Source organism: Peromyscus maniculatus, chromosome 12 (genome assembly GCF_049852395.1).
Source record: "Peromyscus maniculatus bairdii isolate BWxNUB_F1_BW_parent chromosome 12, HU_Pman_BW_mat_3.1, whole genome shotgun sequence".
Taxonomy (NCBI): Eukaryota; Metazoa; Chordata; class Mammalia; order Rodentia; family Cricetidae; genus Peromyscus; species Peromyscus maniculatus.
The window spans coordinates 77,745,369-77,760,787 of record NC_134863.1 but is presented as its reverse complement, the minus strand read 5'-3'; the positions used below and the strand labels follow the sequence as shown (position 1 = coordinate 77,760,787).

At 38.2% G+C, this 15,419-nt stretch overlaps 1 protein-coding gene across 1 annotated transcript; it reads left to right on the top strand.

The window, feature by feature from the left end:
• The first annotated feature begins 9,833 nt into the window (after positions 1-9,833).
• Cldn17 (claudin 17) lies at positions 9,834-14,739 on the top strand. Its single transcript, XM_076549150.1, has one exon. The coding sequence runs from the start codon at positions 10,772-10,774 to the stop codon at positions 11,429-11,431; it is 660 nt and encodes a 219-aa protein (XP_076405265.1). The 5' UTR covers positions 9,834-10,771; the 3' UTR covers positions 11,432-14,739.
• The last annotated feature ends 680 nt before the right edge of the window (positions 14,740-15,419 follow it).

Here is a 15,419-nt window from a genome sequence, read left to right as displayed (position 1 = left end):
CAAGTCAGATGGGACCATGGAAGAGGAAAAGCATACTCATTGAAGTCCAGAGAAACAGGAATAATCCACGAATCTCAATAACACATCAATATTGGCATATTTAACCAATGCCCCATACCAAAAACAATAATGGGAGAATCTGGGTGTAGAGTATATTAAAAGGCCCCTATCAACACCTTAATTTATCTGAAAATCAAAATATCCTAAAAATTATAGTTGATTTGGAACGTAATAAGGCTTAGCATCTAGTTTATCTCAAAGGATGCCATCTTGATGTTATTTTGCTTAAGGCAAGGTTTCCTGTAGCTTAGGTTGACTTTGAACTTGTCATGCAGCTCAGGAGGACCTAAAAATCCCAATTCCCCTCCTTCTATCCTTCAAGTTTGGAATTATAGGCATACATCACCAAGCTTAACTCAAAAGCATTGTATCAGGAATCAGGGCTAATCGGCATTTTGGGGTCATTTGAACAGACATCTTTAGGAACCTAGGAGTCAAAATATTTGGTAAAGACCATCTGCTAAGTGAATGATTATGGTATTTTGAATTTTCTGATATGGTCTAAAATGAAAAAGTTGGAAATTTCACCTGCTTGATGTGCCTCTGATGTCCTTCAGGTTGGCTTCTTGATATAGCAGAAAAAGAGGTTCAATATGCTTACTGAATGGATTATTTTAAATGATTCCTATATTTATTTGACAGTGAGCTATGAACATTTGTATATGTTAAATTTAGTTTTGAGTTTCTTAAACTGTGTCAAAGAGAGGTCATCTGGAGAGATTGCTCAGGGGTTAAAAGCACTAGCTGTTTTTCCTGAGTTCAATTCCCAATATGCACATGGCAGCTCACAACTGTCAGTAACTCCAGTCCCAGGGGATCTGACACCCTCACACAGACAAACATGGAGGCAAAGCACCAATGCACATAAAATAATATAAAAATTAATTTAAATTAAATTATAAAAGATCAACTGTGGTCATGGTTCATGGAGTTTGGGGTCACAGTGCTACATATGTAATATCAAGCGCTAATAGTAAAAGGAGCTGAGTAATACAAGAAGAGATTAGCTGAAATTTTCTCCTATTTGCATTGAAATACAAAGCAAGCCTCATCTTCATACAGATCCTTAGATATAAGGATGGCAATAAACACGTGAAGTGGAAAGTAGGCTTTGATGTTGTTGATGTTGTTTTCATTTGCCAGTATTTTATAGTGTGTAGAGCATCAGCAACTTCAGTTCCTCAGAACATGGGTCAGCTGGAGAAGAATCTCTCCATTACTGAGAGTGGAAGTGACAGTGACCAATAGTTGCTTTCTACAGTAGTTCACAATGCCGGGAATATAATAAATAAAAAATGACAAATGGAGGAAAATTATGAAAGTATATATTTCTTTCAGAAAATAGCACCCCCAGAATTTTATATTAAACATTTGAAGACTGTCTACCAACCACAGCTTGTGGTTTAGATCTTAACCGTTGCACAGTCTGTCTGTACTTCACTTGTTAATAATATTAATGTTACAGTTTTGGAAGAACCATAAATGTAAATGTTTATATCATGTTTTATTTCTGAACATAATTGAAGTAATATTGCACCATAAATATTTATTTAAACACTTGCTTTTGAAAGATATTTGATCATAATTCCCAGTTGAGAAGCTCCATGCTGAAGCCTCAGCAGAGGCTTTTTAATTATAATTGACAAGCACTGTGCCCTCCTCCTGCTTTGCAGAAATATCATTGCCTAATTACAGTGAGATAAGAGCAATAACACTATCATCTTTATTTCAAAGCCTTACCACCTGCTCATGTAGGATGAAGCTTAAGCAGAAAGGTAAAATATTTAGACTTCAGGTTTTTGTCATAGAATATAACCACATGTTCACTTTCAAGATTTGAAAGCAATATTTGGAAAATAATATGTATTAATGAAAAATTGCCTTAAGAACATAAAAATCCAGCTATTCATAACAGCCAGTGGCTCTCAACCTCAGCTGCAGACTAAAATCAACTAAGACACTTCAAATATGATATTGCCTAGCTCCACCATAAACTATTTTGATATAATTCATCTGCTATATGAAGTTATGTGTGCAATAAATCCACATACATGATTTTAATTACAAAGCAAAATAGGCACTCAGGAAGATGAGGCAGGGGGACAACTGTAAGTTTGAGGGCTTCCTGGGTTAAATAGTGACTTTCAGGTCACCCTGGGATACAAAGTGTGTCTCTGTTTCAAAAATTTAGTACCTCACTCCAACAAAGAATAAAACAAAGAACTCCAAGCAGTATTTTTCTGGTTCTATCTGCATGTTCTTATTACAGGGATACATCTGAGCTACCAAAGTAAGTATAACAACAGAACTAAAGCAGATCTGGGAGGGCATGGGGGAGGAGAGGAAAGGGGAGAAATTATATAATGTTTTAATTTTAAAAATTATTTCTGGAGCCGGGCGGTGGTGGTGCACGCCTTTAATCCCAGCACTTGGGAGGCAGAGGCAGGCGGATCTCTGTGAGTTCGAGGCCAGCCTGGGCTACCAAGTGAGTTCCAGGAAAGGCGCAAATCTACACAGAGAAACCCTGTCTCGAAAAACCAAAAAAAAAAAAAAAAAATTATTTCTGGTAATATAATGTATAGCCTGATGGGGGAATGTCTTTCTGTATACTGTGATATGTATTGCTATGGTTGGTTGATAAATAAAGCCATTTGGCCTATGGCAAGGCAGGTTAGAGGCAGGTGGGCAATTCAAAGAGAGAGATAGGAAGAAGGCGGGGAGACATGCTAGTGAGCTGCCCAAGGAACAACATGTAACGGAACATGTGGCAATACATAGATTAATAGTTATGGGCTAATTTAAGATATAAGAGCTAGCTAGCAAAAAAGCTTGAGCCATGAACATGCAGTTATAATTAATATAAGCCTCTGTGTGTCTACTTGGATGTGTGTGTTGCGGGGGGGGAGTGGGAGAGATTAGTCCCGACCACTGGCAGGCTGGGACACAGGAAATCTTTTGGCTACAATACCCAAATTCTGGTTTAATAGATTTTGAGAGGGGAGAAATTAGCATGAGTGATTTTTCAAAATGAACTCTAATATGAAGTTAATGCTGAGAGGCACTGAGCAAAATCTGAAGACCTGAGCACATGGACCTAGAAAGTTCGGCTCCTATAGACAAGGAATACCCAGACATACAGTGCCTGGGAGTTTACAGTGTGGATGTTGCTAACTCTATCCCACAGTGCAAGGGCTTGCTTTCTGCTGCCAGCAGGAAGAAGCATAAGAGACTCATTAAGAAAAGCATACTTGTTTGTTGCTTTGATTTTTGTTTCGTTTAGCAGCTAAAAACCTTAAAGGCAAGTGTAGATGTAACCAACTGTCTTATTAAATAAGAAACACAGAACCAATGCAAAGAAGAAAGCCAAGAGATCAGAGCTAAGAGCCTTACCGCCTGCTGCAGCTAGCCTCTTCAGCCAAGAGACCTCTCCGAAAGAGACCTAGTTCCTGTGTGTTTGTCTTGATATAGTCTTTCTGTTCTGCCTTCTCATTGGTTATAAACCCAGACACATGACTGCCTCATCACTGCCTGTAAGTACAGCCCTCCAGGTCTTAAAGGCATATGTCTCCAATGCTGGCTGTATCCCTGAACTCACAGAGACTTACCTAGCTCTGCCTGCCAAGTGCTGGGATTATAAGCATGCTCCACCATCGCCCAGCTCTGCTATGGCTTGCTATTAGCTCTGACCCCCAAGCAACTTTATTTATTAACATACAAATAAAATCACATTTCAGTACAAATAAAATACCTCCATAGGCAAGTAGAAGACTGATGTTTACGTGATGGGGCCTCCTTGACTGGCAACTCCTAAGGAGGTGGCCTACAGCGGCCACTGGGGCTTTTGCTTCATAAAAGATGGATTTTAGTAGCGGCATTATCTAGCCATGCAGGCTATCTCCCCTCTAACTCATTTTAAATGTATGTTTTTCAATTACTTTATAAAGTGGTAAATTTCCATGTGGCTTTTTCAAAGACCATTGGTTTGGCTCACTCTTCTTCTGTGTCCCCTTACCTCCCCCATTCTCTAACTCCTTCCCTGCTTAAGCCTTTCTACTCTCTGTATTCCCCATCTCTACTTTCCCACCGCCTGTGTTCTGCTACTCCCCATTTCCTTAAGGCGTGCCCCACCCCAACAGTTTCTAGTTTCTTGGATCCTTCACAAATTCCAACTTGAACACATAAATCTAAAGACTCTAATCTAAGATTCACATATAAGAGAGAGCATGCAGCAGCATTTATCTTTCTGGGCTGGGGTTACTTCACTCAGTATCTTCTTTTTTCTAGTAGCATCCATTTCCCTGAAAATTTCATAATTTCATTTATCTTTACACATGAATACACTTACATTGCGTATGCGTATCGTTTCACTATCCATACAATAGTTAATGGAAATATAGGCTAATTCAATTTACTAGCTATTGTACAGAGTGTCAATGAACAAGAATGAGCAAGTGATTCTGTAGTAGAATTTTGTGTGTGTGTGTGTGTGTGTGTGTGTGTGTGTGTGTGCGCGCGCTCAGGAATGGTATAGCTGGGTCCTTTACAGTAAACTCAATCATGAAGGTAGAAGACCTTTACAATGAAAACTAAAACTCTAGAAAAAGAGGAAGACACTAGGGCATGGAAAAAAAACCCATGTTCATGGATTGAAATAGTAACCATGAAAACGGCCATCTTACTGAAATGAATTTACACATTCTGTGCAATCCCAATTAACATATCCATGTTGTTCATCAGAGCAATAAAACAAAAATTTATATGGAGGCACAAAAGATTTAAGAATGGCCAAAGCAATTCTTGGCAAAAATAAATAAACAATAAAAAAAATACTGGAGGCATTGCCATACCAAATAAAGTTACACTATAGATCCATAGAAATAAAAACAGCATGCTGGCCTGTCTGTCAGTGGGACAGAATAAAAAGCTCAGATATAAGTCAACACCATTACAGATTCTACCTACCTGATTTTATTTAGGAAGATGCCAAACACACACACTGGACAAAAGACATGCCTTCAACAAAAGGTACTGGGTAAACTGGATGTCTGAATGAAAAACAATGGAACTAGATCCTTGTTTCTCAAACTGCACAAAAGTCTACACCTAATTGATCCAAGCTATCTATGAGAAACCTAGAACTAGAGAAAAAGGCATGGAGTACAAGACAGAGACACATGGAAGGACATCCTAAAGAGGTCTCTGGTCCTTCAGGAAACAAGTCTAACTATTAACAAATAGAGTTTCCTAAAGCTAAAGATTTGTTTGGATGCGTTGCCATCTTGCAAAGTAGCTTTATTGTTTTGGTGACTGGTGATTTGTTTTGTTACTTTAATGTGAGCTTAAACTTGATCATGTCACTTGCATGCATACAATCTTTAACTGGCTTTGCACAAATCCTAGATAATTAAAGTGGCCATATGACCTTACATGCCGATTTCCTGCCTACATTGCCAGCCTCAGTTCTCAGTTGCCCCTTGGCCAAGGTCTTCTTTTTGCCTTTGGTCCAATCCACTGTTGGCCGAATAGTTACCCTCTACTGGTTCTCCTGCCTTTATCACTGTTGGACTAATTAACTGTCTATCTCCTTTCCAAATTCTTTTTATCTATTTAAAGTTGAGACCCATTTCTATTTGCCTTATATTCATTCATTATTTCTTACATAATGAATAATATGCATTATACATATACATCACTGTTATTCATTAGTGCAGATACTTGTTTAATATATACTATGCCCACTAAAATGTAAAATCTGTAAGAACTTGTGATTGACTAATGTATGATTATAAACCAGGCTTTAGATTTGGGCAGGGGCCAAATTCAAAGATTATTGTCATGTAAGGACTTTGAATTTATCTTGTGGAGCTGTGAGGAAGCACTAGAAATTTTTAAGTAAGATGGAAACATATTCCAGTTTCAGTTTAGCATGGTGTTGTGATTATTTTTTATGGAATACAGACAAAAAAAAATGTTAGACCATGGGTAAGAAAACTAAATAAACCCTATTGAAATGACTCAGAATGGAATGCTGAAGGGCTAAATCAACCCAGAGAAATGTTAGAGCAGGAGTCACAATTAATAAATTAGAATGAGGTATCAATCAATGACTGGGTTGCCTTGGATACTGCCTACAAGGAAGACATTAATATATTGTGTTTCCTGTAGATCAATGCCTGAGCAAAGACAGGAAGGAAGAAACTTGAGGAGAAGTCCAGTGTGGTATGCATACCATCGTGGTTTCATCTGATTCCATATGGAACCCAGGAGCTGGAATACCCACTCACTCTAAATCTCTGGCTGGGGCTGTCAGGCTGGCCCTTTACATTCCATGATTGATTAGTCACTGGACTTGGGCTTCCCGCATGAATGAAGAATGACTTAGATGTATTTTTGTCTTCAGGCAACATCTGAAGGAGGCTGACAACAAAGAATGTTCTGTTGCAACCCTCTCAGCAAATAGAAGGAATATCTGGGTAGAATATCACAGGATCTCCTCAATGTTCCCATGCACTCAAGAGCTGAGAGGAAAAAGAGGATAATGAAAATAAATGAGACTTATACGAGAAAGAGTCCAGGCTAGAGATAAAAGCTTCAGAAATTACAGCCTGTCTGAAAATAGTAGAAACTAGCCATACATAATAATCCCAAAAGAAGAGCATATGAATGACAGGTGTATTGAGGTGTATATAAAACCCTGAAAGAAAACAGACATGGTTAACCAATACCTTTCAAAAGAAGAGCCTAAGATGAACTAAAGATAAAGAAATAGCAAGCCTGATAATGTAACAAGAGCAAATAAAGAGACTATCAATAACAAACATTTTCTGTGTGCTTGTTAGAGGACAGATATTTTGCACATATTACATAAATTTAATCTTTAAAAAATCCCCATGAAATCAGTGGTATTGTGATTGTGTTATTTCATAGAACAAAGCCTTAAGGAGATTCAATAAACCACTCAAAATGGATAGCTAAAATTTCAAAAGACTAAATTTGTCCACAAACATTTGTTCTTTACTCTTTCCTAAAATAATAATAATGATGATGATGATGATGATGATGATGGATGGATGGTCACCTTTACAGAAAGATATAAGGAAAAACTGTGGAAGGATTCATTGGCAATAGTAGCTAGGACGTCTAGATTGTCACATTTCCAGTACACTGGTCAATCAGTGATGTTAGGTAGACTCCAATGTGTAGAAGACAAAATTGCAAGTGAAACAAAATACGTTATGTTCTTACATGACCAGGAATGTGGGTTCAGAATTTAGATATGGATGATACAGATATAGACAGATACAGATAGATAAAGAAAGCTAAGCCACTTGGTTGACAGTGCTCTCCACAAGAACAGTGGACTAACAAAAGCCTCAGTACTTTGCTGGGAAAACTTCCTCTTACATGGTTAGTCGGAGTAGTCCAGGTGATTCCCAACACAAATAGATTTTTGATTTAGCCCTTGGTTGCCTCTCAAAGGTTAAAAGGAAGCCCCTATTGTTGAAATCACTGCACCCTTAGAACACACCACTTGGGTGATTGGAGTTGGATCTATCCTGAAAGCCTCCTTTCTTTGGTTCAGTTTCCATGATACCAGAAAACACTTCGCAACCTGCCAAAGGGAGGAAAAAATGAATAGTCCTACTCAGCTACAACACCTATGAACCACCATGACAAGTGTGACAAGAGATCAAGAAAGGCACAATAGTGGCACTCACACATTAGTGATAACTAAGAGCTCTCTAATAGACTGAAGGTCCACGCAAGAGGAGGGAAATCATGCCTGCTACAAACCTAGCCAACTTCTGGGGACTACTGAGGTCATGGACCTTAGAAAAGAATCTATTACCACCATGTTGCTAGACTGTCACAATTCCCAACTAAAATTTAAATCCTATCTTTACACACACAGATAAGTGGAGCTACCATCCTTCATCAAAGAAGGTTCTCTTTATAACAAGTAGAGAGAGAGACTGCCATGGAACACCACAACTGGACATTGCATAGAGAAACAGGTCATGGGAATCTCAGACCCAATAGACATATACATCACAGCTTCTACATCTACAGTTCAGAGAATCTCATGGAAGAGGAGCCAAAAAGATTTTTAGAAGACAGAGTACCAGGAAGTATGCTGTGAAGCAGTCTCTCCTGGAAATGGGTGCATAAGGACGACTGGAACAATGGAAAGTAGACAAGCTAACGTGGAAGGGCAATTTCAAGGGTTCCCAACCTCAGACAAAGAATGACTGGAAACTAATGGGTTTTTTGTTTGTTTGTTTGTTTGTTTGTTTTTGAGAAGGGTAAAATTAGCCTCACACAGGGATGAGCCCCCTTACTGGTTTTTCAACACAAAGTGTTCAGGCTTGAAACCATATAGAAACAAACAGCAAAAAGGTCTCAGTAGGTTGGATTTATATATTTTTAAATACATATATGTGTGTGTCTTTGTGTGTGTGTGTAATAATAGTTATCAAAGGGAAAGAAACTATCAATTTAATTGTGGTGGGGGACATGGGCCGGGTTGGAGATGGGAAAGAAAACAGGGGGAATGATATAATTCTATAGCAAGCCCATCTAAAATTTTTTCAAAAGGAAAAAATAAAATGAAAGATCTTTGGATAGACTTATTTTCTCAAAGATAACTCAGAGAACAAGAGAAAGCATGGGAGCAATGAAAGAGGACATGGAGGACAGAACAAGATCCCCAAAGCAGCTGGTAGGTGGTGAGGGCCTTAGCAATTTTGAGAGGAAAGAAATTTCTTCTCCTGAGTAAAGGAAAAATAAAGGCAGTGTGATAGATGTGTTCAACTTTTAAGGACAAAATCCAAAGGCTCTTCTATTATTTGTAATTCTCAAATTAGTCTCATATGCAAGACACAGCACTGTGTTCTAAGTCAGCACACTCTCCCTAGTATTTACTCCTAAGACGGGCCCAACAGTCTCAGTGGGGGAAAACCAAACAACTGGAAAAGAACAGCAACCTGGACACTTCCACACCACAGTGAAGACAGAACTGAAAATGTGTGGGAACGAGGAAAAGCAGGTGGAACGAGGAAGAAGAGCTGGAGGTTGCGAAACCAGAGTTCTGTTGGCTCATCTCGGCAGGGTGGGAATGGTTAAACTTGTGTGTCAGAACCCAGAACAAAGGGTCCCAAAGCCCTTCTTCCTGACTGCCAACAGGAAGCTGCCAACTACTCAGATTATCTCCTTCCTCAATGATTCACACACTGTAGGGAGGGTGTTCTCAGACCACCCATCCTAAACACCCATAGATTCCCGAAGTCTGATAGTGCTGGCCTGTCCACTAATCCTTTGGTCTGTGTTTCACTGGAATAGAAGATCATTTGCACACTACAATATCTCCCAGGGAAAGACTGGCTAACATGTTTACATTTGATTAAAATGATTCCCTTGGGATGCACTAAAGAGTTAGAAAGGTCCATGCTCTCTAAGGCCCATAAGGCCCAGGAAAAGGGCAGTCCAGAACACTGAAGTTACACATGACTTCTAAAACAAGATCAATTGAATTTTGCTCTAAAACATTTTGAAATAAATGGAGAGGGGGTAGGTAATTAGTGTAAAATGTCAGATTAATATGAAAGTGTTTGACAAACACATCTCTCCATCCTGCTCTTAAATCATATTAAATGTAGGGAAGAAATGCAGGGAATGAATGCAAAGCTCACCCCTGGGTAGATATCATACAGCTTGCCTCACACCCAAACACTATAGACCTCACATTCTGTGACTAGTAAGTGAGGGGTGCAGCTTTTAAACTGCAAATATAGCTTCTAGCCCTGAAAAGTTGTCTATGAGAATTTTGAGTGATATTGCCGCTCAAAGAGCAACTTTTTATCTTTTTTAAAAGTGGAATATAAACTTTCAGCTTCCCTAAATATTATGTAGTTCAAGCTGTCCTTGAAGAAATATCTAATGAAAGTTTGCATGCTAACCATCTTTCAGCAAGGGGAGAGGTGCCACTTAGCAGCTAATAGAATAATTGCTAGTATATTCCAACAACTATAAGTGGTAATCCTCTTGGTCCCTCCTTCCAGGGTCGAAAGATTAACTGTGAGGTTAGGGCTCCTAGTCTTAGCAGCAGTCCTGATGTCATGTCATGAAACCTTTCTCTCTATCCAAAACTCTTAAAGACGTAGTTGATGAACAACATTTGGAAAAGAGACTTTGCACAAGAAGAAGTTAGTGGTCAAAGTCTGGGATGATTTTCTCTCTGAAAAAACTGGCAGAGTTTGGAGTCTTCAAGTTCTGACTTAACCACGTGTATTTATACTTTCATATAAGACTGCTTTTTAGATTAATGTTTTCAGCTCTGTAATTAGCGATGCACAATGGAAGCCTTGGTACTTAATTACAGCATTGCTAAGACAATAATAACATGAGAAATGCTCAAGTTGAAGGCAGTATTTCTGGACACACCTCTGGCTGCATTCTTATTGGCTGGGAAAGAATTAGTGAATAAACCAAACAGAAATGAAGGTGTGTGTGGGGGGGAACAGTACACATGAATTTACAACAGGTCCTTCAAGTTAAGCCGACTCCAGTCACTGCGGCTGATTAGGACTAACACATCATGGGCAGCAGGAGGGGAGAAGACCAGACACTCCTCTAGACTAGAAGATTCCTTCACCTTCTGCATCTTGGGCATCTTCTACCCTTCTAGGCTGGACCAGTCTGCAAAGAAGAGACAATGGCTTTTTATCCCCTTCAGATTGCTGGATTGGTTCTTGGGTTCTTCGGCATGGTTGGGACGATTGGCACAACACTTCTGCCTCAGTGGAGAGTATCGGCTTTCGTTGGCAGCAACATTATTATCTTTGAGAGGATCTGGGAAGGGCTTTGGATGAACTGCATCCAGCAAGCTATGGTCACACTGCAGTGCAAATTCTATAACTCCATTTTGGCTCTCCCACCAGTATTGGAAGCTGCACGGGCACTCATGTGTGTGGCTATAGCTCTTTCCTTCATTGCTCTCATTATTGGCATCTGCGGCATGAAACAGATCCAGTGCACCGGCTCCAGTGAGAGGGTCAAAGCCTACTTGCTGGGAACCTCAGGAGTCCTCTTTATTCTGACTGGTATCTTCGTTCTGATTCCAGTGTCCTGGACCGCCAATATCATCATTCGGGATTTCTATGACCCAACCATCCACGTCGGTCAGAAGCGAGAGCTTGGAGGGGCGCTCTTCCTAGGCTGGGCGACTGCTGCTGTCCTCTTCATTGCGGGGGGGCTGCTCTGTGGATATTGCTGTTGCAACAGAAAGGAGCAGTGGCACAGATATCCAGTGCCACAAAAAGATAACCAAAGGAAGGTGACAGTGCCTAGCAAAACCTCTACCAGCTATGTGTAAGGCTTGCTTTCAACATCAGCCCATGGCTTACGCTCATGTGTTTTGTGGTCTTCCCAGAAACTGTGAGTACATCGGGCAAGAGAACTACCTATAGCAGATTTAAATTGAGATGAAACTTTTGATTTTTTTTAAACTGAGGCAGGAATACAAATGACTTATTTGGACATTCTGTTTTTCTGTGTATTACCTGTGCTCACACTTGTCAGACTCAATATTTATTCCAATTTATATAGCCCAATATCAAGTATATTCTCAGTTATTGACATGCAATGTTGGCGAATATTCGATGGAGAGTATCAGTTTTCATTGGCAGCAGCATTATTATCTTGAGAAGATCTGGGAAGGGCTTTAGATGAATTGCATCCAGCAAGCTAAGGTCATGCTGCAGTGCAAATTCTGTAACTCCATTTTGATTTTGGCTCTCCCACCAGTGCTAGAAGCAGCATGTGCCCTCATTTTTGCTGGTCATATATTCTGAAAAGAAAACTAAAATTGCAATTGACATCTCATATCAATAAAATATATACATATTGTCAAAGACAACCTGTTATTTTCACTCCAATTTTTTTATTACATATACAATATACAGTTAAGTGATGATAATTGTAAAGCAATAGTTCTGAAAATTTTATAGATAAAATAATAATTTTGGTTGAGCTCGTAAAAAATGTGACTATTTAACGCTCATTTTTAATTTTTCTGGAAAACTTATACTAAAAATTCAACTTTTTTAAGGATAAAGGAGTTCTGGTTTCTCTATGCAAGATGATTTTCAAAGACTCCAATTTATGTAGGTTAATCTTTCTTGGACACATTCATCCAAAGAAAATAATGTACTCCCAAGGTTTATGATTTGTACATTCAAGCAAACAGAATCATCTATCTGGATTAGGTACAGCAATAAGTTAAGACAAGCAAAATTCTTGTTGAAAGGATCCACATCATGATTACAAAAGTTATGTCAGGCATTGAAAGAATGGCTTCAGTCTCTTGTCTTATTTAGTCACCGTACAGGTTTAAACATGCAAAGAGAAACGGAGAGCCAAGGTAATTATTCAATTAGGCTGAGATGAATTCTACTTTTTTATTCTCTAATAAAAAAATAGTGATGTCAATGCATTTTGTTTTGCCTGAAAAATATATGTTATTTGCTCAGTTCTTTGTTTGCCATCTGTACTTAACAATATCAAGATTAAAAGTGCTATAGGGGCTTGAGAGGTGAATATGGGTATAAAATGTTTATGAGGGGAAATCCACTCTTGTAGGTGGTTTCTAGTAGCTTTGCTATGCTGTGAATCAATGTTTACATATTCAATATTAATCCTTAAACAGTATATTTATTTTATAATAAAATCTTTAACATCCAGTATGTAATTTCACAAAAAGTTTTTATTTGTTCACCAGATATTTCTTGTGTGTTCATATTTATCATAATATAATTAGCTAATAAAATAGCTATGTATTCCAATATTCCAATAATGTTGATTTATTTAGCTACAAGATTAGTTTCAGAATGCATATCGATCCTCAAGATTCAACTCATTAAATAAAACATTAATTTAACAATAACCCAAAGCTAGATCCTGTATGAAACCCTTTCTCTATCGTATAGACCAACTCAGTCTTCAAAAATTCAAGTCCCTTAACAAAATAAAACTGCATTCAAAACATTAGGGATGTTAAATATGATATGGTACATAATTGCAAGTATTTTCAACAAAAGCTTTAAAAATATAAAACATAGCAGTTCAGTGAGGTTTTCTGATGATTTTCTTTTAGCTATAGAAACCTAATAAGGTTGTATTGAGAAGGAGTCATTTACCTTATGCAGTTGAACAGGTAAGCCATCAAGACTGCGAGGACATATGCTTAAAGGTTTTTAGGCAGTTGTTTGTCTTACCTTTTGATTCACCTAGAAATAATTAGCTTCACAAGAATGGGCCCTCAATTCTAAGTGAAGTATGTCTTTTGGCTGACCAGTGGATCCAAGAGTACAAAGTACAATTGTGGGTGGAGTCACAAGATAGCATTAGTTAAATCAAATGTGATGCAAAACCTCACCAACAGTGTGTTGCCTAGTTTTCCACTAATCAAGGTGTACTTGATTAATTTTATATCCCACAATGGGTGACAATATTTTCTCTAATACAACAAAATGAATTTACTAATTCTCAACAAATTCCAAGACATGTTATAAATGTGAATCTCCTATCACAAACCCAGGTTATACAAAAACTGCTTCTGTTCCCTAAGATTTGACTGAAATTCAACTTTGTGGGAACTTTCTCAGGTATTACACAGTTCATGTGAATCAATACAGGGATTTTTGTCATTGCTAATATGCAAAACTCAATAACTCTACACTATTACTAGGTCTAGCCTTAATAAATATTTGAGGATTGATTCAGAAACAATGTACAAACTGTACAATAGTCATTGGTTTTAACCAATATGTATCCTTTCTTCCCCCAGGGAAGAGATAAAGTAAAAGAACTCATGAAATGTAAAGACAGTTATTATTTTCAGTCTGAATATATGAATTCTGAAGTTACTCTGAGTACAGAGTAGCATGGGCTCAGTGCAGCCAATATGTCCTCAAACTTAAAATTATAGAGTGATTTCTTAAGACGAAAGTTAAACAAAAGAGGAGAGTTAAGAGGCACTAAATATCATTGTCTCTAGAGCATGCGTGTATGGGGAGAGCACCCTTTTTTATATCTCAGTACTTGAGGACAGGGACTCAGGAAAATGACAAACTCTTGGGTGGATTTAAGAATCCAAGGACAGACAGAGCTATGTCCCGAATTACATGTTAGGGGGCAAGGATCCTGGGCGCTAAGAAGAGATAAGAGGCATCTATATGATGTGTTTAGTCTGACAGGTAAATAAAGGAAATCCTGCCTTGTTTTCTACAACTAAAACACCATGAGAGTGAAGAATATGACCCTACACACACACACACACACACACACACACACACACACACACACACACACACACACACACACACACAAGAGTGACAGTCATGTCTGCCTCAGAGCTTTGCCTGTCAGGACCGAGGGAGTAAGTAGTGATGTACAGCATAGGCACACAGTCATTTGTCCTCACAGAGGTCCCTTGTATCTTTGTCTTTCCACCAAGATCAGTCTCTTGATCTTTGTCACACAGATCTACTATCTCCATCTTCCATTAAATGTCAATCTGATATATCAATTTGATGCCAAGCCAGTGGTGGCGCTGTCTTTCTGGGTGCAGGGACGTCATATGCAACAAATTACCATGCATGGCATGGTTGGAGGGTGGATAGGGCAAGGGAAAATTATATAAGTTTATTCAAAATTTTAAAAATAAAAATCATTATTTTAAATAATGTAAATATTAAAACCAGCTAAATGTTGGATCTTCTCTATACTGTTTTCAATTGGTGAATTTCTAAACAATGTCAGCTATAAAAACTGTTGCTTAGAAATAGAAAAAAATTGCTCAGTTTTCTCAATGACCCCATTGCTGATATTCAGATAGGTAAGCATTATGCAATATGTGGCTGAACTATGTCTTTCCTATCACTTCTCATACTGAAGTGCTAATGTCCATCCCTTCAGGATGACTGTATTTGGAGGCAGAGTCATTATAAGGTAATTGAAGTTATTAGGATAAACACTCAGCTAATGTGACCAGTGTTGATATAAGAAGAAGAAATGTGGGTTCAGTTTGGTACAGGAGATAGAAAATAGCTCTTTGCAAGTTGAATGAGAAACTGGGATCCAGTTCCTCCTTCAGTTTTCAAAACTATGAGAAAATATATTTGTTTTTAAGTCACCTAGTCTGTGATATGCCATCATTATTGTACTTAGATAGAAAGGTAAATAAGTAATAGCCAAATAGTTGTATAAATTAACATATAGATAAAGTAATGATGACAGGTAGATAATCAGATAAGTAAATGTCTGATGGACATATATTGAAAAACTAGGCAATTGGTAGATTG

Bases quoted from the DNA above. Each gene is read 5' to 3' on its own strand.
- Cldn17 (XM_076549150.1), top strand. From the start codon at position 10,772: ATGGCTTTTTATCCCCTTCAGATTGCTGGATTGGTTCTTGGGTTCTTC.